General features: G+C 42.9%; 2 protein-coding genes across 6 annotated transcripts; one reads left to right on the top strand and one right to left on the bottom strand.

The window, feature by feature from the left end:
- Positions 1 to 519: 519 nt before the first annotated feature.
- On the bottom strand, positions 520 to 15,524 carry LOC118385182 (protein phosphatase PTC7 homolog). Its single transcript, XM_035772097.2, has 6 exons — positions 14,694 to 15,524; positions 7,973 to 8,152; positions 4,806 to 5,004; positions 3,736 to 3,859; positions 3,490 to 3,619; positions 520 to 3,359 (listed from the first exon to the last, which is right to left on the bottom strand). Exons 1-6 carry the CDS (start codon positions 14,893 to 14,895, stop codon positions 3,301 to 3,303), a joined length of 894 nt encoding a protein of 297 aa, XP_035627990.1. The 5' UTR covers positions 14,896 to 15,524; the 3' UTR covers positions 520 to 3,300.
- A 4,719-nt stretch (positions 15,525 to 20,243) lies between these two features.
- On the top strand, positions 20,244 to 24,703 carry prnpb (prion protein b). 5 transcript variants are annotated; one of them, XM_052521077.1, is made up of 3 exons: positions 20,244 to 20,382; positions 21,045 to 21,539; positions 21,756 to 24,703. In XM_052521077.1, the coding sequence occupies exons 1-3, from the start codon at positions 20,259 to 20,261 to the stop codon at positions 22,883 to 22,885; spliced, it is 1,749 nt and encodes a 582-aa protein (XP_052377037.1). In that variant the 5' UTR covers positions 20,244 to 20,258; the 3' UTR covers positions 22,886 to 24,703. The 5 variants fall into 5 exon arrangements, with proteins under 5 accessions (XP_052377037.1, XP_052377036.1, XP_035627988.2 ...); XM_052521076.1 differs by having other exon boundaries at positions 21,045 to 21,647; XM_052521078.1 differs by having other exon boundaries at positions 20,250 to 20,382; positions 21,040 to 21,647.
- Positions 24,704 to 25,853: the final 1,150 nt, after the last annotated feature.

The following is a 25,853-nucleotide window of genomic DNA, read 5'->3' as shown; positions in this document are numbered from 1 at the left end:
TATGTGACAAAATAACAAAAATAAAATTGTGACTAATCTGGACCAGTGGCTTTGGTAGGCAGTCTTCCACGTAAAGGGAGATCGCCACACAATTGAGGGTCAGGTTAGCTCTTACATTATGCCAAAATCCTTTGATGAATGCTTGGGAGGTATTCCAGGATATTGCAAGGGGTTGCCAGCATGCTAGCCCCGATGGGTTGAAAGGGGGACCAGCATTTGACCATGACAGTAAGGCAAACTCATTAAGCCCTTACCAATCAAGACAGGTCTAAAATAGCTCAGCCTCATAGAGCTGACCTCACGAGTGGAGGTTAATCTGCAGGCTGGGCACTGTTTCACACTGCCAGTGAAATTTGTTACAGGCAATGCCATCACATGGAATGCTGCAATCAACAGCAGTGTACAATCTCATGACTGTCTCATACTGGTAAACACAGGGAACGTGCGCCTGTATAACAACTAGGTTTTGTGGGAAACTGGTTTTAGCATCTACTCATAAAGCATACTCACAAACATGTATTTTAGTACAAATACTAGATTCTTTATTTGAATATTTTACAACTTTGAAAACACATTTACATAAACTAGTTCTGCATTATTACACTTAACACACATGTAGCTTTCATACTGAAACATTGCTTGCTAGAGAACAAAATAAATAAATAAATAAACTTGTCTTGACTGCAGAAGCGTCACTGAAAAACTGAGCATGGACAGAAAAAGCAGGACATAATTGAACACTGAGCAACATACAAGTGGAAATGAGACTGGCTTGCACTACCAGACAAGGCCTCTTGATAGGACGGTAAAATATCCATTTGTTAAGGCGGAATCGGTTCTCACCATTATCAATAAACAGCACTACAACCCACACAGCACTTCCTGGTTCAGCACATGTAACAGAAAAGTGTCCTTAAACCATAGAGAACTTCATCTCAAAATCAGATATTAAGCTAATTATTCATTAACACATAATGATCCCTCACTGTCAGAAAGAGTAAAAAAAACGAGTTGCATGTTTAAGTGTTTGAAAGACAACTTTTAAATGAAGGTGAGCAAATCAGATACACAGCTTGCCTCGCCTCCAAATGTCTGAGACAGGGGCACATTTGCAGGTAAGCAAATTCCAATAGTATAAATAGCTTGGACAAGGACAGCTTGTCATGCAAAGACAGAATGCATAGGACAGATGAAATTCATGAAATTAAGTCTAAGGCTACCGAAAAAAATAGTTTAAACAAATTTAAATAGTATTTACTCCACAAATGTAACAATTGATGTTCTTTTCAATTATTTGTATGCTGAAATGAGCACGATCAATAGTGACAACATTGGTCTCCATTACACTGTTAGCCTGACTGAAGGGTTTAGATAAGAAGCTGTACCCTGGTCATGCTTGTGAAGCTATGGCTTTCCATCTTTGGTTTCTTTAAGGATTCAAAAACCTGCATTGTTGTTTGTTTCTCATATACTACCCGTCACATAAATAGAGCCACACACACGATCAAACCCGTTCTGGTCACATTGAATTTTAGGCACAACTAAAAAGACACCTAAGTGGTCTTCTGACTGTTTTGCACCAACAATTACGAGTGGCCATTGTTCTCCACAAGCAGAACGACTGACGGTTTAACTGATATGCTCTCAATTTTTAAATACATTTTATGTTACAGTATAGGTGCAGATATTTCTCCAAACCCAAATGAAAACATGAAAGAAAATAAGTTTCTCTTTGGTGCGCTGGCTTCATAACATTGGCTAACAATGCAGACAGGTGTGTATTCTGCTATTATGGAGAAGAAACAAAAGCATGCTAAGAACAGAACAGGATGATCAACTTCTAGCTTTCATGAAATTGCACACACACACACACACACACACACACACACACACACACACACACACACACACACACACACACACACACACACACACACACACACACACACACACACACACACAGTACAGTATTAAACATTTAATTGACTAAATAAAAGCAGCAGGTAAATTGTTATTGGGAGACAGAACAAAAACTATTTTGAGATGACACCCACCACACAAAGACTGATTCTTGTTTAATAGTAAGATGGCATGATTCTCATTAGCCATCCATGGAGCAAATATATAGCTTCACAAAAGAATCACAGGGTAAATCCATATGTTGGATGATATTTCAACTGTCACATCAATAGCTATCAAACTAATAACATTAAGTTATAAAAATAAAACTTTGTTTAATAATTCATACCTGACCTAGTGTTTCGGTTGAAAGCATTCCTAGATGCTACCATTAGCATCGCAAGTTAACACATATCAACAACAGACATTCAAACATGAACCTATACCCACTTTTTACACACAATCATTTCATGGCCCTGACACGCTGCTACCGAGTCAAACATGATCATGGTATGAACACGTCAACATCGTGGTTCTTTCGGCCCATGGAAGGGAGGGATTGAGAGTATTTACTTCAAGGTTCAACCCTTTATAGATTGTGAATGCTTGTGTACACATCTGGCACAACAGCAAAATAACCATCCTCATCAGTGACAAAGTGAAGACACTCTCTGCCTTGTTTACATGACTCACAATATTTACAAACCCATGAGGATGTGCGCACCAGCAGAACAGTTCAGACTAGCCTATAGGTGGCACTCTGGAGAGATCTCTGCTAGTGAAGCTAGTACATTATACTGGCCAGTTACCCCTTTATCCTAATCCAAGACCCTGACGCGCTGATCTACAGCCTTTCTGATCACAAGTCACTGTAACCCCGCAACAACCCAGCCCCTCTCAATTCCACAGTCTTAGAATTCCTCCACACACACAGACGACTTGGAACAGATAGTCACACAGCTACAACACAGACAGACAATCAAAATGTATAGGCAACACAACCACATCTCCCCAACAACTCTGATTTATAACACCACTGCTTGTTTCAGGGCTACCGACCACAACTCCCTGTAAAAGCAAACTTGCCTACACTCAGGACTGCCATTCAGTCGTAGTCTGAATGTGGGGAACCAACATGCCGTTCTGCATCACGATCAACATGAGAAAGTCCTTACAGCCTGCCTCCTCACTACAGTCCCAAAACAAAACAGAAGAATAGAGATGGAGTCCAATTCTGTGGTGAGGAGTGTGTGTTCTATTTTGTGGCTGTGAGATAGAAACGTCAGTGAAGGAATGGGGGGCTACCCAGTCCGTCCAACAGGAAGCAATGCATTTGAGAAGGAGCCAGGTGGAAGACTGAGAGGGAAGGAAGTGAACAGTTCCAATAACCATCACACACACTTAGTCTGTGTATTCTGCCACAATGGACAGCAGCACCGTGATGTCATCAGGCTTCCCCCCTGCAGGACACAAGAGAACGTATTAAATCGGCTTTCCAGAGTTCAAAGTCAACGTTGAATGGCCCAATCTTCAAACTGACAGTGGACATAAAATAGTGGTGCTGGAGGTGTTATTAGCCGGATTACGTACCTCTTACATTCAGACCATTGTCACAGGCAAACTGAGCGAAAGGGGACATGTAGTTGGGGTCATAGGCCAGTTCATGGGCTTGCTTTGCAATGCTCTGTGCGGTCTGCTGGATACTGTCATAGTTGGTACTCTGAGAAATACAAACATTAGCATTAGGACCAGAGAAATGTGTGCAGGTATTTACTAAAGTGAATGTGTAGATATAAGAGTGTGTACCAGCAGTTATGAGGTACTGTGATGTGTTACCTTGAGCTTTTTGAGCGCTTGCAGGATCATGTAGTCGGGCATGTTGTCGAAGAGGCCATCCGAGGCAGTCAGGATGATGTCACCCAGCTGGACGTCGAAGGAGGAGCTGTCAGCGGCCTCAGGGCTGGTGAAGAAAACAAACAGGACAGGACTGTCAGTGTGGACCAGCTAGAGGGCACTAGAAAGCTGCTACCAGACAGTAATAGTGCTCCTCACAAACAAAAATAGGATCAGGAGGAAGCAGGTCAAAAGTGACTGTGCGCCAGAGGGACAGCTGATGGCTGGGTAATAAGACACTCGATTTCTCCTGGAACACAGTGGAACAGTCACTGCTCCAGCCGCACCCTCCCAGCATGCTCACTTGCTTCTAGTAAGGTTATCAGGTATATTTCGTGGGAGCTGGCGGTACCCTCTGATTCCACCAAGACTGTCGTTTTACTATAACCGTCTCAGCTGACCTGGCCGTCCTGGGACTTGGCGTCAATGAGGACAGTTTGAGTCAACAGGCTGCCTGGAAAATTCTAACTCAATGACCTGAACATTTTATTTGACCAGATGAGACTATAACAACGCTTCGTCAGTCAGATACTGTATCTCCTCCTGAAATAACAGTTCACCCTATTAAACCCCCTCCATGCCAGAAAGAGTGAATGTGAGTCGGTGTGTGTGAGTTTGCCGAGTTGTATGCACGGGAGCACGAATAGTGGCAACGTGTAAGTGTGTGTGTTAATGCAAAGTGCGGACTGCAATATAAAACATGAAAGGTCTCCTTTAAAATTGAGAAACATGGAGGAGCTCAAAAGTGCCTCTTCCGAGATTCTTGGAGAGAGAAAAAGAACAAGCCCAGTGGAAAGGGGTCTGGTGAGTAGGACTGTGACTCATGGAATTTTGGATGACTGTTATTGGTCAGCCAAATGACCCTGGTCACCGTAATATCCGTTCAAATATAACATTTAAAAAACACAAGTCAAATGTGGCTGTATTTTTGACACCCCTGGTCTAAAGAGTTCAACAGAAATGGTCATTTGAGACCAGGTGGAGGGTCAGAGAAGTGAGGGCGGTGGACTGACCTGTCACTGAGTACCACTCCCTCTGCCCCTGGGGGAGCGATGGACAGCTGAAAAGGGGTGTTGAAGTAGTGCTGCTGTTCGTCCGAGCGGTGCACCACTTCTCCCCCTCGCACCACCAGGAAACCAGAGTCACCTAGATTACACGTGTGCAGTTGATGGCTCCGTCGGTCCAAAACCACAATACAGGCTGTGCTGCTCCCTGGGGAAGAGAGGGGAGAAGAGAGAGAGGGAATAGAAAAACATGGTGGTTGGCCATCACTTGATATCCTTTCTCCTTGTGAGCAAGGCGTACGTGAGATCATGTTGGACCAGTCAGCCTGGCAGAGACCAAAAACAACTGCCATGTTCCCCCGGCTTTAGCTCCTAGACTGCCCCTGACCTTGAAGGTACAGTCAAACACAGACCTTTAGCTGCTCTCCACCTATCCCAAAATAATAAGCGGGTCACTGTTGATAGACAAACACTGTGTGACTTGATGGATAGTGGTGGCTCTGTGCAGGTAGCCTTGCCTGTGGTGTTGGGTCTCAGTTCAAATGTGTCCTCAGTGCCAGTGCCGTAAAAAAAACAGGTGGACCCATGAGCAGTGTCTGTTACTGCTCCTTCCAATGACCTTTTAGGTGCTCTGTAAAGGGGTGAAATGGTCACATGGAGGGGGATGAGGGAGTAGGGACTTGGTGGTTGCAGACTGAAGGACAGCACCATTTCAATTATATGATTATTACATCACTGTTATTTGGATATAATACGGCATATCACCACATTTTATTGTACACAAGATTTTTTATTTTACTTTTTAAAAATCGATTATTGGTACTGATGGGGGGAGGAATCAATACAGTCACATATCGCAATATCATTTTGGATGATATTATATTGATACTGACTCCAAGTATTGATTCGTAAAAAAAAATATATACGTAAAAAAAAACACATTCACCCCCCAGTCAAAAGATTTAGAACACCTAGTAATTGAATGAGTAGGTCTGTCTAACCTTTGACTGGTACTGTATGTGTGAGAAATATATACATATATATACAGTGGGGAGAACAAGTATTTGATACACTGCTGGTTTTGCAGGTTTTTCTACTTACAAAGCATGTAGAGGTCTAATTATTTATCATATGTATGTACACTTCAACTGTGAGAGACGGAATCTAAAACAAAAATCCAGAAAATCACATTGTATGATTTTTAAGTAATTAATTTGCATTTTATTGCATGACATAAGTATTTGATACATCAGAAAAGCAGAACTTAATATTTGGTACAGAAACCTTTGTTTGCAATTACAGAGATCATAAGTTTCCTGTAGTTCTTGACCAGGTTTGCACACACTGCAGCAGGGATTTTGGCCCACTCCTTCATACAGACCGTCTCCAGATCCTTCAGGTTTCGAGGCTGTCGCTGGGCAATACAGACTTTCAGCTCCCTCCAAAGATTTTCTATTGGGTTCAGGTCTGGAGACTGGCGAGGCCAATCCAGGACCTCGAGATGCTTCTTGCGGAGCCACTCCTTAGTTGCCCTGGCCGTGTGTTTCAGGTCGTTGTCATGCTGGAAGACCCAGCCACGACCCATCTTCAATGCTCTTACTGAAGGAAGGAGGTTGTTGGCCAAGATCTCGCGATATAGGGCCCCATCCACCCTTCCCTCAATATGGTGCAGTCGTTCGTCCTGTCCCCTTTGCAGAAAAGCATCCCCAAAGAATGATGTTTCCACCTCCATGCTTCATGGTTGGGATGGTGTTCTTGGGGTTGTACTCATCCTTCTTCTCCCTCCAAACACAGCGAGTGGAGTTTAGACCAAAAAGCTCTATTTTTGTCTCATCAGACCACAAGACCTTCTCCCATTCCTCCTCTGGATCATCTAGATGGTCATTGGCAAACTTCAGACATGCACTGGATTGAGCAGGGGGGCCTTGCGTGCACTGCAGGATTTTAATCCATGGCAGCGTAGTGTTACTAATGGTTTTCTTTGAGACTGTGGTCCCAGCTCTCTTCAGGTCATTGACCAGGTCCTGCCGTGTAGTTCTGGGCTGATCCCTCACCTTCCTCATGATCATTGATGCCCCACGAGGTGAGATCTTGCATAGAGCCCCAGACCGAGGGTGAATGACCGTCATCTTGAACTTTCATTTTCTAATAATTGCGCCAACAGTTGTTTCCTTCTCACCAAGCTGCTTGCCTATTGTCCTGTAGCCCACCCCAGCCTTGTGCAGGTCTACAATTTAACCCTGATGTCCTTACACAGCTCTCTGGTCTTGGCCATTGTGGAGAGGTTGGAGTCTGTTTGATTGAGTGTGTGGACAGGTGTCTATTATACAGGTAATGAGTGGAGAACAGGAGGGCTTCTTAAAAAGAAAAACTAACAGATCTGTGAGAGCCAGAATTCTTACTGGTTGGTAGGTGATCAAATACTTATTTCATGCAATAAAATGCAAATTAATTACTTAAAAATCATAAAATGTGATTTTCTGGATTTTTGTTTTAGATTCCGTCTCTCACAGTTGAAGTGTACCTATGATAAAAATTAGACCTCTACATGCCTTGTAAGTAGGAAAACCTGCAACATCGGCAGTGTATCAAATACTTGTTCTCCCCACTATGTGTGTGTGTGTGTGTGTGTGTGTGTGTAAAATAAAAACATATGCCTTTTGCTAGCTAGCATTAACTAGCGCTAATTGGCTGTACCTGTGCCAAAACTTCTCATCCTATAGCTTATTCTCAATCTTTTTAAAATTATGAGCCAACATGTTTTCAGTACTTATGTCCATGACTGATCAAAAATAATTTTCTCATGTGCTCTCGTTTCTCTGCCGCAGACATATAGGTAACAATATATGTTTGGAACAACAAACCGCCATATAAAAACAAATGGAGAAAAAAAAGCAGTACATATAGAATGGTAAGAATGGCAGCACATCATCACTAAAGTATTGTGATAATACCGTGTTGTAAGATCCCTGGAAATTCCAAGCCCTAATGTTTAGGAGGGAAGGCATTTCAGCTTTGTATCATTCTATTTTTGGATGGATTGATGGAGTGCAGCTGAGAGGGCAGGGATACCCACAGGCAACAGATAAACAATCATACAGCAGATACTGTATGACCCACCCATGCATTATTGTGTGTGTGTGTGTGTCAGTGAGTGAGAGCGTGTGTTTGCTCACCTAGCAGGGGTACTTTGTTCTGTAGGAGCTCGTAGTAGCCTGACGTGAGGATCCCCACAGGGCTGCTGGGGGTGAAACGGCCCTCCTTCACCAGCCGCTCACACGTCCTCATCAGGGTGGCAGAGAACTGGGACGGGTCCACCCCGTAGTCCCTCCATCCACCTACACCATCTGCCACACCTGAGAACACAGAACAAGAAAAAAAAAGTGTATAAGGATCAGAACAGTGAATGATTATCGTTGTCATATTCTACCATCAATGTTGCCAACCCCGTGCAAAGGGGTTGGAGGGCAAACCCCACCTTCACGCTCTCTTTCACACACCCTGGCTGTCTGGCTGGGCATTGCGGTTTGTCATTGTAAATTGCAGCTGTTCGCAGTTCCGTCGCATGGCGACAAGAGACAAAAGAGATCTCTGGTTACCACTGACCAGCCAAACTACTCATCAACTCACATCACTGTCTGTGTGTGAACCCTTTGGACTACAGCAAGAAAGATAAATAAGCCAAATTAAATGGACCTGCAGTTGTTAACTCACTGACAAAGGAGGAGCGTATGAGTTCAGAGTGAGAGATGGACGTGAAATCAGGGGCCCCTGCCTTGATTTACAGCTGTGTGACCCCCTTGATAATATGCAGGCAAGTCCACAGTAACAGAATGATGCAGACTCAGATTTTGCACTTTAAAATGTATGCCAAACAAAAACCAATGATTCAGTAGTTAAAAAAGGTCTAATGCAGATGTTTTTTATTTATTTCAATATTAAATCATTTCTGGGTAACAAGTACCGTACTAGGATTTCAATATGAAATCATTTCTGGGTAACAAGTACCGTACTAGGATTTCAATATGAAATCATTTCTGGGTAACAAGTACCGTACTAGGATTTCAATATGAAATCATTTCTGGGTAACAAGTACAGTACTAGGATTTCAATATGAAATCATTTCTGGGTAACAAGTACAGTACTAGGATTTCAATATGAAATCATTTCTGGGTAACAAGTACAGTACTAGGATTTCAATATGAAATCATTTCTGGGTAACAAGTACAGTACTAGGATTTCAATATGAAATCATTTCTGGGTAACAAGTACCATACTAGGATTTCAATATGAAATCATTTCTGGGTAACAAGTACCGTACTAGGATTTCAATTCAAATGGTAAAATAAATAATAATAACAATAGCTTCTTGGCCAAGAGCATTTTCTAATGCAACATTTGGGGAGAGGAAAACTGGGAAAGGAAAACTTAAAACTAGCTGTTATTGGCAGAGGTTCAAACTTTCTTATTGGTCTAGTAACTATTTTAATCGCCTGGTGATGTCACCAGACACGTCAAAAATTCCATCCCACCAAAATAGGCTGAAATCAATGTACAATTACACAGTATTATTCCAACCTCAGCGTGGAAATATGTATAAAACACAGGAAGATAACGTTTTTGATTGCGCTGGGCCCTCGTAGAGAATGTAGATTTCTACCCATTAGTCATTGCAAAAGCAGCAGCTACTCTTCCTGGTGTCCACACAAAACATTTGACAAGAACAGAACTACATACATTTATAAAAAAGGCACACATAGCCTATATATCAATGCATACACACAAACCATCTAGGTCAAATAGGAGAGAGGCATTGTGCCACGAGGTGTTGCTTCATCTGTTTTTTAAAAACCAGGTTTGCTGTTTATTTGAGCAATTATAAGATGGAAGGATGTTTCATCTATATATTACTGTTCGTTTTCTTGAATTTCTTCTGGATTTGGGGAATATGAAAGGACCCCTGGTGGCATGTCTGGTGGGATAAGTATGTGTGTCAGAGCTGTGTGTAAGTTTACTATGCAAACAATTTGGGATTTTCAACACATGAAGTGATGCAGTTAGTCTCTCCTCGACTCTTAGCCAAGAGAGACTAGCATGCATAGTATTAATATTAGCCCTCTGATTACAATTAAGAGCAAAACGTGCTACTCTGTTCTGGGCCAGCTGCAGCTTAACAAGGTTTTTCCTTGCAGCACTGGACCACATGACTGGAGAATAGACAAAACTAGAGCCTGCAGATCTTGCTTTTCGGAGTGTGATGTCAAAAAAGCAGAGCATCTCTTTATTACGGCTAGACCTCTCCCCATCTTTGCAACCACTGAATCTATACGTTTTAGAGGTCGACCGATTCTGATTTTTCAACGCCGATACCGATTATTGGAGGACCAAAAAAGCCGATGCCGATTAATCGGATGATTAAAAAAATGTATTTGTCATAATGACAATTACAACGATACTGAATGAACACTTATTTGAACTTAAATAATATAATACATCAATAAAATCAATTTAGCCTCAAGTAGATAATGAAACATGTTCAATTTGGTTTAAATAATGCAAAAACAAAGTGTTGGAGAAGAACGTAAAAGTGCAATATGTGCTATGACCGCTACCCCCACCTTTGTGCAAGGAGGAGCACTGCCAGAGCCCTGCAAACTGACCTCCAGCAGCCCACAAATGTGCATGTGTCTGCTCCAACAGTCAGAAACAGACTCCATGAGGGTGGCATGAGGGCCCGACATCCACAGGTGGGGGTTGTGCTTACAGCCCAACACCGTGCAGGACGTTTTGCATTTGCCAGAGAACACCAAGATTGGCAAATTCGCCACTGGCGCCCTGTGCTCTTCACAGATGTGCTCAGTGTGAACCTGCTTTCATGTGACAGAGTCTGGAGACGCCGTGGAGAATGTTCTGCTGCCTGCAACATCCTCCAGGATGACCGGTTTGGCGGTGGGTCAATCATGGTGTGGGGTGGCATTTCTTTGGGGGGCTGCACAGCCCTCCATGTGCTCGCGATGAGATCCTCAGACCCCTTGTGAGACCATATGCTGGTGCGGTTGGCCCTGGGTTCCTCCTAATACAAGACAATGCTCGACCTCATGTGGCTGGAGTGTGTCAGCAGTTCCTGCAAGAGGAAGGCATTGATGCTATGGACTGGCCCGCCCATTCCCCAGACCTGAATCCAATTGAGCACATCTGGGACATCATGTCTCGCACCACAGACTGTCCAGGAGTTGGCGGATGCTTTAGTCCAGGTCTGGGAGGAGATTCCTCAGGAGACCATCCGCCACCTCATCAGAAGCATACCCAGGCGTTGTAGGGAGGTCATACAGGCACGTGGAGGCCACACACACTACTGAGCCTCATTTTGACTTGTTTTAAGGACATTACATCAAGTTGGATCAGCCTGTAGTGTGGTTTTCCACTTTAATTTTGAGTGAGACTCCAAATCCAGACCTCCATGGGTTGATAAATTTGATTTCCATTGATAATTTTTGTGTGATTTTGTTGTCAGCACATTCAACTAGGTAAAGAAAGAAGTATTTAATAAGAACATTTCATTCATTCAGATCTAGGATGTGTTATTTTAGTGTTCCCTTTATTTTTTTGAGCAGTGTATAATTGATCTTGGCTTCATAATAAATGTTATTATTATTTTTGTTGAGTTGTCATACTTACTGCAAATTGAGAAATTAAACCAGTCAGATGTACAGCCAGACTTATTAGCTACTCCTTTTGCCCCATCTCTTTCAACCATTCAGTTTTTCAATTCCTCATCAATCCATGGTCAGTTTCTTAACAGGTGCATGTTTATAAATAATTGGAAGAAGCAATTTCATAAATTCATCAAGTGCAGCGCCTGGATGCGCCTCATTAATCACATCAGACCAACAAATATTTTTAAACATCATCCACATAAGTCACAGCAAAATGTTTTGTATCATCTCTTACACACTATTTTAGGCCCAGCTGTTAGAACTTTGGCTTTCCTGGATATAGCCACTATATTGTGATCACTACATCCAATGGGTTCGGATACAGCTTTTGAACAAAGTTCTACAGCATTAGTAAAGATGTTCCTGTAGTGTTTGAAAAAACCCTGGTAGGTTGATTAATAACCTGAACCTTTTAAAAAAGGCATTTCCAAGAGATTAAAAACTTAATTGACATTAAAACTACACTGGGTATAGGGAGGCCTCTCTATAATGCTCAGCAGAGGCCAGGATAGAATCCTTCTCGCCAACAGATTGTGTTAGCCAAACAGAAGCAATATAGCACCCAGGTGGGACACAGTATACATAAGCCCAGAGCCAGCAGTCTCTGTGGGTGTTTGATCCTGTCTCCATAACCAGTTAATTAGCCACAGAGGAAAGCAGCTCAGCCTCAGCCCCTGACCCGATGTGGTCCATCATGAGAAATCAGTAGACAATGTGAGCACCACTGTATTTCCCTAAAGCATGAGCAGACTAAAGCTATCCATGTAAAAACTACCGACCGTGTTATCACTAGACACAATCAGCATACTGAAGGGCTCTGCTGCAGTAATGTTTCAGGTCCAAGGTTCCAGCTGGTAGAGAAAGTCAGTGGGCTACACTCGACATCCAACCATTTCATTTTAGTTCGGCACGACTTCTTGCAATGACTCATCCTGCGCTTCTACCACAGTCAAATATGGCAAGTTTTTGAAAGGCATCTCATTCACTGCCTTAACATGATGCAGAGTTAGGCCTACATCCTATCAAAAAAACAAGGCAACATAAACCAAGCTAAAATTATGAACTAGCCTAACACTAATTATATTCAATGAGGTACAACACAGTGTTACAGATAGAAAAGTATTCCATAAAACTGCCAGTAATTTGTTACACATGATAGGATGTTGTGTAATTCTGCACATTCTGAACAGGGCAGTTGATGAAACTTATTTCGGTGGTCTTTTTCTCCAATTACTGTTCAAACAAGCTTTTCAGGATGTTAAAAGCAGGGTTAGCTAGCTTTGGTTGATAATCGTGACGTACATTCCATGCAACAGTATCTGTTCATGCTAACATTTTACATTTAGTTTGTTGATTAAGACGACATGGAAGTAAGAAAAAAAAATGGCAACCAAGCATATCCAAAATGTTTATAGAATGATTAGAAGGCCCCCCCGAGTGGCGCAGCAGTCTTAGGCACTGTATCGCAGTACTTGAGGCATCACTACAGACCCAGGTTCGTTCCCAAGCTGTTTCACACCCAGCCGTGAACTGGAGCCCCATAGGGCGGCGAACAAATGGCCTAGTGTCGTCCTAGTTAGGGGAGTGTTTGGACAGGGGGGCTTTACTTGGCTCATCGCGCTCTAGGTTCATCAGTTGAACTAAGTTTTCGCCGACACATTGGTGGCTTCTGGGTTAAGCGGGTGGGTGTCAAGAAGTGCGATTTGGCGGGCCATGTTTCTGAGGAAACATGACTCTACCTTCCCCTCTCCCAAGCCCACTGGGGAGTCTCAGCGATGAGACAAGACCGTAATTGAGTCGCAATTAGATATCAAAATCGGGAAGTATTTTATTTTTATAATGAGTAAAAAAAATAACCTGACAACAGCTGTATTATGAGTAAAGTAAGCAATTTAACAACAGGAGTAAAGGCAGTACCCTACTCGGGGGCGTGGTCACATTAAGCCCTGCCTTCTTTGTGTATCTATGTGGTGGATTGATAAATCCCACCGGGGAGACCGTGTAGGCATGTTTGGCAATTGAAATTCAAACACTTATTTTACAGAAAAGAGATGCATGTTTCTGGATGATGTACCATGCAGCCTTGTTGACAAAATCAGAGCCACATAAATTATTGCTAGATTTGAGAATGGCCCTCCTCCCCCTCACCCATTGTCTTAACGGGCCATAGTGGAGTGCTCTCTGGCTTAGCATAATCGAATGCGCCCTATGTGATATCGGTCCGTATAAACCGGATGCAACACGGATATAGAAGGTCCATGAATCGTCGTATGCGAACGTGAGTAGATTACCTTGAAAACAACGGGCGGACATCTTGGACGTATTCTCCAGGTCTTATATCTGTGGTGCAAACCTGCTTTAGGCACCGTTCTGAATGTGTGACATCTGGTAAATAACAACTTGATAATGATATGGGCGGATATTTTCTATGAACTGGTAAAACGACAATGCACCCCTCATGAGTCTGTAAAACGTGAATTGGTCCTGGAAACATGGCTTCCTCCATGTTCAACCATTCTGACCTTTAGAAAACACCGGACAGTGAGTTCCCCTAAGCGTGTGTAAAATCCACAACAAATTCGGCTAAGGCTAATGAATGAAGCGATAGGCTGTCACAACAGAATTATACATTTTGTTTAACTCCAACGAACCCCATTGTTCTTAGCATCGAATGGCGGAACAATTCATAAGCTAACAATTTATAGCCACAATCAACGTGCGACTTCCACATTTGTCACGCTATGAAATACCTGTTCACACTTTCGCCACTAGTAGCGCTGGTAAGAGGGCTTGTCCATACGTCTAGGTGAAAGGTCTTTACAATTACTCTTCAACAAAGTATACATTTGTTGTAAACCCAGGCACAATGTTTCTCGGTGGCTTGTAGGCCTACAGTCCACAGCTGTAGTCTACCGTAGTAGGAAAACACCGTGACAACTTAAGACGAGGTTAAATCAGGTAAGGGGTAACGGTAGGGAATATCCCCTGGTCTTTGTGACATGGGTAGGCGACACGTGCTAGGCTACACATTGAAGGTTAAATGTGGAAAATGCTATAGGCCTATTATACCCCAAAATACCTTGCACATTTCACGGTGGCTTTTGTTTTCTTATAATGAACGACTAGACTTTTAACGATGTCTTTACCGAACAGATAATTGGAATATTAAAGTGAAACTTACCCAATACATCGGCGGACCTATGCCGGGCAATGAAACAAGCGTCATCCCCGTAGCACATCCCTTTCTTCAATATCCCCTTACGAAAGTCTTTCCCAAACCCACAACTAGCTGTGACCAGGCTGTAGTCCCGACCATCAGTTTGAGAGAGTCCGCCAAGGACAGCCCTCGCAACCAGTCTTCCATAGGAGAGTACGGATAACATTCCTCAAAAGCGAGCGCTCGTCTCTACCTGCCGAGCCCTTCACTCTCCACTCCTCTCGGCCTAGCCTACTTCGAGACTATTCGACTTCCACCATTCGTTTTGGATACTTCTACCACTGAATAGGCTAAAACGCGAGTCAGTGAGGTAACACAACCGTGGAAAAGGGTCCTGGACTATGTCAAATTCTTTTAAATTGTGAAATTGCTCTGGTTCTTCAGGTTTTGGTAGATTTCATTGATCTTCCGGTGTGCACAATCTTTGCCGACATGTTTCCAGTCACACACAAATGCAAGCCGACAGGGCAAACCGGGTCCTCCAGTCTTGGGATTCGTTGGCTCAACGTCAAAGCTGCGCACGCAAAATGCAGGCTCTCCTACGCTTCATCAAAGATGACTTATTATAATTGACAAGATGGTCGACTAACCGCTCTAACAATGGATATTACATGTCTGCAAAGGCGAGATCGGGAGGGAACGGTCTAGTTAATTATATTTTATAGAAACATACCGATACATTTGTAACAACCTAAGCATTATTCAGCTTCGATCAAATATGTCTCATCTATCAAATGGCAATTCCCTTTTATATTGATCAAATGTAACACTCTCCTATTGCCCCCCATTAAAAAACAACAACACCTTACTTGGTCTGCTTATCCTGCGCGGACAGATTTTGGGCGGAGTCGACCCTGTCACTTCTTCTTCGATAAGGTTTAACGGAGGTTGGCATCCAATATATGTTGCATTACCGCCACCTACTATGCTGGAGTACTCCCTTATACTTTGCTTGAAAAAATAAAGAAACAAATCCCTTCTGTCTAACACTACACACCCACACAAAAAAGAACACCACCCTACTTGACTATTTAAATATATTTAGTCCTACCTCAGGCCAACAACCTGAAAGGATGGGACATCACTACCCTGTAACTCTTCTGATGTCAAGTCTCGCACACCCAAATACCTCTGCAGCTGCCACCACAATTAATCTTGATCTCTCTTTTGACGAACATATTTAGACTTTAAAAAAAAATTATACTGTGTTATTGACTGTATGTTTGTTTATTCCATATGTAACTCCTTGTTGTTGTATGTGTCGAACTGCTTTGCTTTATCTTGAAATGTCTTGAAATGAGAACTGGTTCTCAACTAGCTTACTTGGTTAGATAAAGGTGAAATAAAAATAAATAAAATATCAAGACTGTTTCAAGGATAGCTTTTTTTCCATCTACATAACATTGCAAAAAATCAAACTTTCTGTCCAAAAATTATGCAGAAAACGTAATCCATGCTTTTGTCACTACTTTTGATTACTGCAATGCTACTTTCCGGCTACCCGGATAAAGCAATAAATAAACTTCAGTTGGTGCTTAACATGGTTTCTAGAATCTTGACTAGAAACCAAAAATTTTATCATATTACTCCAGTGCTAGCCTCTCTACACTGGCTTCCTGTTAAGGCAAGGGCTGATTTCAAGGTTTTACTGCTAACCTACAAAGTATTACATGGGCTTGCTCCTACCTATCTTTACGATTTGGTCCTGCCGTACATACCTCAGTCGTGGCCAAAAGTTTTGAGAATGGCACAAATATTAAGTTTCACAAAGTCTGCTGCCTCAATTTGTATGATGGCAATTTGCATATACTCCAAAATGTTAGATTAATTGCAAAGTCCCTCTTTGCCAGGCAAATTAACTGAATCCCCTAAAAACATTCCACTGCATTTCAGCCCTGCCACAAAAGGACCAGTGACATCATGTCAGTGATTCTCTCGTTAACACAGGTGTGAGTGTTGACGAGGACAAGGCTAGAGATCACTCTGTCATGCTGATTGAGTTCGAATAACAGACTGAAAGCATCAAAAGGAGGGTGGTGCTTGGAATCATTGTTCTTCCTCTGTCAAACATGGTTACCTGCAAGGAAACACGTGCTCTCACCATTGCTTTGCACAAAAAGGGCTTCACAGGCAAGGATATTGCTGCCAGTAAGATTGCACCTAAATCAACCATTTATCGGATCATCAAGAACTTCAAGGAGAGCTGTTCAATTGTTGTGAAGAAGGCTTCAGGGTGACCAAGAAAGTCCAGCAAGCGCCAGGACCGTCTCCTAACATTGATTCAGCTGCGGGATCGGGGCACCACCAGAACAGAGCTTGCTCAGGAATGGCAGCAGGTAGGTGTGAGTGCATCTGCATGCACATTGAGGCGGAGACTTTTGGAGGATGGCCTGGTGTCAAGAAGGGCGGCAAAGAAGCCACTTCTCTCCAGGAAAAACATCAGGGACAGACTGATATTCTGCAAAAGGTACAGGGATTGGACTGCTGAGGACTGGGGTAAAGTCATTTTCTCTGATGAATCCCCTTTCCGATTGTTTGGGGCATCTGGAAAAAAGCTTGTCCGGAGAAGACAAGGTGAGCGCCACCATCAGTCCTGTGTCATGCCAACAGTAAAGCATCCTGAGACCATTCATGTGTGGGGTTGCTTCTCAGCCAAGGGAGTGGGCTCACTCACAATTTTGCCTAAGAACACAGCCATGAATAAAGAATGGTGCCAACACATCCTCCGAGAGCAACTTCTCCCAACCATCCAGGAACGGTTTGGTGATGAACAATGCCTTTTCCAGCATGATGGAGCACCTTGCCATAAGGCAAAAGTGATAATTAAGTGGCTTGGGGAACAAAACATTGATATTTTGGGTCCATGGCCAGGAAACTCCCCAGACCTTAATCCCATTGAGAACTTGTGGTCAATCCTCAAGAGGCGGGTGGACAAACAAAACCCCACAAATTCTGACAAACTACATGCATTGATTATGCATCAGTCAGGATGTGGCCCAGAAGTTAATTGACAGCATGCCAGGGTGGATTGTAAAGGTCTTGGAAAAAAAAGGTTTAACACTGCAAATATTGACTCTTTACATCAACTTCATGTAATTGTCAATAAAAGCCTTTGACACTTATGAAATGCTTGTAATTATACTTCAGTATTCCATAGTAACATCTGAAAAAAATATCTAAAGACACTGAAGCAGCAAACTTTGTGGAAATTAATATTTGTGTCATTCTGAAAACTTTTGGCCACGACTGTACATGTACGCTACAGTCACAAGACACAAGCATCCTTATTGTCCCTAGAATTTCTAAGCAAACAGCTGGAGGCAGGGCTTTCTCCTATAGAGCTCAATTTTTATGGAATGGTCTGCCTATCCATGTGAGAGACGCAGACTCTGTCTCAACCTTTTAAGTATTTTTTGAAGATTAATCTCTTCAGTAGGTCCTATGATTGAGTGTAGTCTGGCCCAGGAGTGTGAAGTTGAACGGAAAGGCACTGGAGCAACGAACCGCCCTTGCTGTCTCTGCCTGGCCGGTTCCCCTCTCTCCACTGGGATTCTCTGCCTCAAACCCTATTACAGGGGCTGAGTCACTGGCTTACTTGTGCTCTTCCATGCCATCCCTAGGAGGGGTGCATCACTTGAGTTGGTTGAGTCACTGGCGTGATCTTCCTATCCGGGTTGGCGCACCCTCATGGGGGAGATCTTCGTGGGCTATACTTGGCCTTGTCTCAGGATGGTAACTTGATGGTTGGAGATATCCCTCTAGTGGTGTGGGGGCTGTGCTTTGGCAAAGTGGGTGGGGTTATATCCTGCCATTTTGTCCCTGTCCAGGGGATTGTCGGACAGGTCCACAGTGTCTCCCGACCCCTTCTGTCTCAGCCTCCAGTATTTTTGCTGCAATAGTTAATGTGTCGGGGGCTAGGGTCAGTCTCAGTCTCAGTCCAGTCCAGTGTCGTGTGAATTTAAGTATCTTTCTTTCTTTCTTTCTTTCTTTCTTTCTTACACATCCAGTTCTTTCTCCATTTGTAACTCACCCACCAAAAATCACAATATGCTGTTTTACATGTGTTATTTGTGCTGGTCTAATTCCTAAAATGGAAAAGCAGAAGAATCTGTGTGCTCTTCGATAGCAATTAATAGTTCATATAGTGCTCTTCAATGTCCCAGGTTTGTGGCATTGATGAATACATTGAAATCTGGCCATGGAGCCCCTTCCAGTACCCTCCTGGGGGTCCACGGACCCCACATTTGGAACCCCTGCTCTAGTCTACACATCAGTACTTCATCCACAGCCTACAGATATGGAGAAGTGCTCTTTCAACTGACTGCATAAATCTCGCTCTATGCTTATTTCACTGTTTTGCATGATTCATTTTAGGCCTAACTACTTCACACAGTAGTTTGGATTGCAAAATATAACAAAAGGCCTCATTGTCTTATCAGGCACAAAATACACACTTCAAGCGACTTCTGTCAATATGTTTGTACAGTTCATCAAAGCATTTTTATTTCCCCAACTCCATGTATGACCTGGGAATAATTCATCGAGCAAAAAAATTATACATTATATATCCATTTGTCGCCATCTGGTGTCCACAACCTAGACAATGAGGCCACAGAAAGAACCATACGCAGTTGTATTGGGTTCTACTGTGAATGAATAAATTACATTTTATTTCCGTGTCAAATCGCCAGTTGGCAACCCACCCCTTACGTGTTTAATTGACAAATAAACAAACGTTACAATAATTCACTGTGATAATTCAGTGATAATTATCCCGTTCTGTTCAGTGCGCAGCACATAAAAAGTGAAAAGTAAATCAATACATAATAGTAAATAAGGTTATCCAAGCAATTATATCCCAAAGCAGTTGAAAATGATGATTTTCCATTACTTCAGGTTGTATGACACACATACACGATACAGTTAAATCCATTGGATTTGAGCTGAATCATCCATTGGAAGTGAATGGGATTTGCGCATAAATTCCCGTTCAATTTCAAATCGATTGATTAGCCTAGCCTACATTTGGACAAAATAAAGTATGAATGAAATAGCTTATTACAGGGACAGAATGCGTTATCCTGTATAGCTTACTTACTTTCTCGTGTTCTTATTTCTATCTCGTGTGTTTTTGTTCTAATTGACTTGTTTATTTATATTTTATAGTAACGTTAGTACTGAATTGCTGGGAAAGAGCAAGCAAGAAAGGCATTTCACTGTAGGCTACGAGTACACGTGACAAAAAACGTGAAAATATATTATATGATTAACAAACCAATACAAAAGTAAATGGGGGAACACAAGTATATACAAAGGACAATTGGGCTAGGGGGTACAATAGCACATTACACAAGGACTTTACGGGACATACACACATTTGTAATTCTACCAGCTTTTTTGTTGTTAGAGTATTTAATTGTCTTAAAATATAGTTCAATGTATTTTTGTAAGGTAAGAAAATGTGCTGTTTTAGCTAGGATTGCTATGATGAGAGGCTAGCCTGGCTACGTCACTCATGTTCGGTGATCCATGATAAATAAGAACCCCTCCCCTCCGAATGAAAGCAGTGAGCGAACGACACAGAACCATAACAGAGAAACGGATGAAAAATACAACCTTTCTACAGGAACAAAATCGTCTCGAATCTCCAACGGTAGGTTATTTTACGATATTCACATTAGTTGTAAAGGGGTATCAGGTGGCCATACTGCCCGGGCTGTTCGGCGTGAGAGCGCCATTTTATTGAATAAGACCATTACATTTATGCGAATAACGGGTCCGGTTCTGAAAAATAGAACTGCGCATATAGCCTAATTTGCCTTCACGTCTAGTTATATGTAGCCTATGTCATATTTTAGTTTTCATAAAACATCCAAGCTGTCCCAGGATATGTGTTGTCTTTTATTCCACCGTGGTAGCCTATTTTCTTTATTATGTTTAGTTTACTGATTGGCCTAAATAAAAGCTACAACATATAGGACTAACTACTGGAATTTTCTGGAATTCTATACAGCGTATTGAACATTCGGGGAAAATCTTATCCCTAATAATATTATGTTACATGTATTTTCTGTTAGGCTACTTTTAAGGATAATCTTCCAGACCATAATATGGTAGGCGTTGGCTTATACTTGATATCCAGAAAACGAATTAAGCAAATAAATTCTACAGTCCATGACAGGAGTGTCAGTGACATGAGAGGGTTAGCTCAGATTGAAGTAAACAGGAATAATTAGATGAGGCTTCAGAAAAACGATTGGACCAAGTCCAAGTACTTACTGTTAATGACATCACCATATTTTTCCCCCAGGGCAGTCACCATGGGAAAGCTGTGTGAGCTGGCCCTGGTGTCTCTTGTCCTCCTGGTTCTGCTTCATACTGACTCTACATGGGCCAAGAGAAGTGGCAGCAGCAGCAGCAGCAGCAAAAAGACATCATCCAGCAACAGGGGCTCAGAAAAAAAGCCGTCGAAAACATCAAACACACAGACGGGAAGCTACCCTAGACAACCCCAAAGCCCTAATAGGAACCCCAACCCGTACCCAGCAGGAGGTAGTTATCCAGGGAGAGGTACCAATCAGAACCCAGCCGGTGGATACCCTGCAGCAGGTGGAAACCCCAACCAGCAGTATCCAGGCCGGGGAACCAACCAAGGAGGATATCCTAACCAAAACCCTGCTGCTGGTGGCTATCCTGCTGCAGGTGGCTACCCCAACCAGCAGTATCCAGGCAGAGCCAATCCTGGGGGATATCCAAACCAGAATCCTGCAGCTGGAGGTTACCCAGCCGCTGGTGGCTATCCTGCAGCAGGTGGTTATCCCAACCAGCAGTATCCAGGCAGAGCCAATCCTGGGGGATATCCAAACCAGAACCCTGCAGCTGGAGGTTACCCAGCCGCTGGTGGCTATCCTGCAGCAGGTGGTTATCCCAACCAGCAGTATCCAGGCAGAGCCAATCCTGGGGGATATCCAAACCAGAACCCTGCAGCTGGAGGTTACCCAGCCGCTGGTGGCTATCCTGCAGCAGGTGGCTATCCCAACCAGCAGTATCCAGGCCGGGCAAATCCTGGGGGATATCCTAACCAGAACCCAGCAGCTGGAGGTTACCCCGCCGCGGGTGGTTATCCTGCAGCAGGAGGCTACCCCAATCAGAACCCAGGGAGAGGAGGAGTCAATCCGGGATACCCAGCCGGAGGTTACCCTGCTGGAGGTTACCCAGTAAGAGGGGGAAATACTGGCTGGGGGCAGGCAGGGGGCCACCCTGGTGGAGGGATGGGAGGAGGTTACCAACCCAACTGGAACCCAAACAATAAGATCCTCAGTCCCCGCTATGGTGGAGGCTATGGTTATGGAGGTGGGCACGGAGGTATGGGAGGTGGCTCTCCCTTCTCACGTTCAGTTCAGGGAATGGGACAGTACCCCTCTACTCAGTCCAAGGGGTTTGCTAAGAAGGCTTTTATGGCTGCAGGGGTTGGGGCCGTGGCAGGGATGGCGATTGGCTATGGCCTTGGGCGTTTCCCTCGTCCAAACTTCAACTTCCGCAACCCTCAGGAAGAGCAGTCCTACAACAACTACATGTACAAAAAATACGGCGAACGCTCCACAGACGAAAATGACTATGGCCGGGACTACACCTACAAAGTACCTCCACGGGCAGAGTCCTACGACAGCTTCATGGATACCTGCATGAAGAGGAATGACCTTCTGCACGACCAGGGCAGAGACTCCCAGGCCACACCTAACAACCAGAAGAACAACCCTCAGGGAGCCAACAGCCAGAGCATGCCCATCACGCCTGAGGTGGGGAACAGCAGTCCAGCTAGCAACCAGGAGGGAACAGACAAAGTGAAGCCTCTCACCCCTGCCCCTGGCGAGATAGCTGGAGAGGGTAAGGAAGAGGCTGATGGCCCCACAGTGAGCATTGAAGAGATTGGTTACCCTACATTGGTGGAGCAGCTGAAGAACCGGAAGTGTGTGGAGCTGTACATAAACCACTCAGAGCGCTTCCTAGAGAAGCAGACAGCCGAACGCAGCAGCGGCAACAACAACAACGACAACAAACATCTGAACAGTCGCAGCAACCCCCTCGGTCAGGGGCTGCTACAGCTGATAACCAGTCTCCTCATGGTCCTGAGCAGCACTCTTCTACTACACTGAGACATATAGTAGGTGTGTCCTAGTCGTCTGGAATAGCTTAATTTCATAGTCCCCCTTTCTCATCATGCCACTGATATCTTGTACGGATAGGTTAATTAAGTAAGGTGGAGATATAACCAGTACTTTCACTTATCAGTGGTTATGATGGTAAGGAAGCAAGTGGAAAATAACTTCCAGGGCCACGGGTGCACAATAAGGTCCATTTCCTCCACATTTTATGGTGCCATTTGAGCTTAAACATAGTTTTACTGTTTGTCTATTGGCCCATCTCATTTGTGTCTCTAACATTTGCACTGATCTGTCAATTTGGACCTTCGCTGTAGTACTTCTAGACTTCGTTTCTATTGCAATGTTTGTTTTCATTGCATTTTTTTCAGAGCAGTTTCTGGTAGAATACTCTGTTGATCACTGTATTTTGTTCTGCAAAACACTAATTTGTTGAGGTCATGGCAAATGCATGATGCTTTAATATTGTATCTCTGCATCTATTACAATATCTCTGTATAAAACACTAACACACCAACACTACAAGTACATACAGTATAAAGCTTACTATTGACTCTGGATATCTATCAGGTTGTACGTAGGCACTAACCAATTTAAATTTTAGCTAATTGTAAACTCTTATGTGTTATTATGTGATGAGGCAACTATCATCTGACTTTGGGTATTCAGTGTCTTTTTGCCAGTGTGGTTCCACATGAAGTACATAAAGCATTGTCGCCTGTATGCCAGATATTAGCTGGAAATCAATTTGCTCAGAATAATTTTTGGGTGAACTAAACAGTACATTATACTCTACTGTGATATTTATATTTGTACTGTAAAGAGTCCATCTTCTGTGGTCTTCAGCAATTGGTTTTAAAAATTGCCTGTTCCTATTTTTCTTTAGTTCTCTCTTGTCCCATACCTCTCTACCTCCCCATCTAGTCTCCCTCTCCATTTCCTCCTGTCCCCTGGTTATCAGAAGTGCACTTATTTATCTTGCCGAACGGATATAAACGACTCTTCTTTTCCTTTTTTTCCCAAGCATGTATTTAGTGATGAACATAAAACACACATTGGTTTAATGTGTTTTGGAAATGTAAAATAACCCCTTTGCCATGCTAGAACTAAATGGTGAATATTACTTGTCATTTAAATATCGCAAAAGTCTTCTTCCATTTTCAAGGTACAGGAGGAATAAAAACTAAATATATCACATGATCGGCCATTCTCTCTTTTAGAAAACATGAGGGCAGTTACAGTGACAATCTCACAGAGCACATTGAAGCTTTTAGAGACACATCTGTTGCTAGGAGTCTAATTGCCTCATAGGAAATTGTTACAGAACAGTCACTACAGTGTGAGAAAATCGAACAGACAGGGTTTCTGCCTGCAAGTTGGCAACATTACAATTCCCGTTACTGTCTATGAAATGATCCTCAAGCTATCTTTACAACAGAACACAAAGATCTCAACTCATCTCATACACAAAAACATGTATTGTTTTGTGAACTAAGGCCCTATTATTAAATCTAAACCAGTTTTTGTGTTTCTGGGATACTTTTAAAATAAAATCATGTTTTCTCTTCGCAGAAGCCTTGTACACAAGGCTTATATTTGAAAGTACTATGTTGTGAATTTTCCTTACATTCTTTTATTATTTCTTTGAATCCAAATGTAGAGGGGAAACACTTTTTATTTCATATTTACTGATCCCTTTTACTTATCCATGTTGTCTCTATATGGTCCTGAACTTAACTACTGTCACATGCATCCTAATGAACGTAATAAAGCAACACACACTGTCACGATTGTCGTATGGAATGGACCAAGGTGCAGCGTGGTGAGTGTACATTTTTATTTATTTTGCAAATGTCGCCAACAAAACAATAATACAACAAAAAACAACCGTGAAGTTCCGTAAGGCTTTACATGCACAAACGAAGACAACTACCCACAACCACCAAAAGGAAAAAAGGCTGCCTAAGTATGATTACCAATCAGAGACAACGATAGACATTTGTCCCTGATTGAGAACCATACCCGGCCAAAACATAGAAACAAACAACATAGAATGCCCACCCCAAATCACACCCTGACCTAACCAAATAGAGAAATAAAACGGCTCTCTAAGGTCAGGGTGTGACACACACACACACACACATATATATTTTATTAGTGGACCAGAGTAGGTAAAGCAAGTATTAAGAAGAATGCCATATTACCAAATCCATAGAAAATAATATTAAATTGGTTGATATTACTTTAATATGGGTTACAAAAACAAATGTTTGCTATTTGCAGATATAAAAGCTAGTGAATAATCACACATTTATTGCCATGGCCAAATATGAGTAATAACATTAGCAAAATCACAGCAAAGTAGATGTTAATAGGAACATGTATTGTTTGCAGCCTCCTACCTTAGTTCATCCAGTTATTACAGTGGATGAAGCTGAAAAAGGATCTAGCACAGTCCATTTTGACAGTAACAAGTGACACGTGATTTTACAACATAATAAGATAGGAGCCCCCATCCGTGATGACGTTCCAATGAGTATAGCTTTGTAAAGGTGGTGGTGGGCCTATGCCAAAGGACAACAAGATCAGGACTTATTTAAAATAGTTTTGAAGTCCACTCACTGGTCTTTCGGACCAGTAATTCAGATAAATAATTTCCTAGGAAGTAGATTCTATGACCAGATTCCCCTTATCCAGTCCCCCAAAAAGAAAGGTACCATTGATCCCAGTGTGAGGAGGATGTTACTCATGGGGCCATGTCCGGGGCCAGCAGCGTTTCTGTAGAGGCGCCAGTCAGACTGGTTGTAAAGCACTTGGCCTTCAGGATTGTAGAATCTCCGGTCCTCCTCAGACGAGAATGTGTCGTAGCCATACCCACACCCCCAGTAGCCATGTCCCCAGTAGCCATACCCACACCCCCAGTAGCCATGCCTACCGAGTGACCCCAGCCCGTATTCAATGG

The sequence above is a fragment of the Oncorhynchus keta genome, chromosome 6 (assembly GCF_023373465.1).
Source record: "Oncorhynchus keta strain PuntledgeMale-10-30-2019 chromosome 6, Oket_V2, whole genome shotgun sequence".
Taxonomy (NCBI): domain Eukaryota; kingdom Metazoa; phylum Chordata; class Actinopteri; order Salmoniformes; family Salmonidae; genus Oncorhynchus; species Oncorhynchus keta.
This window is presented reverse-complemented; position numbering and strand designations above follow the sequence as displayed.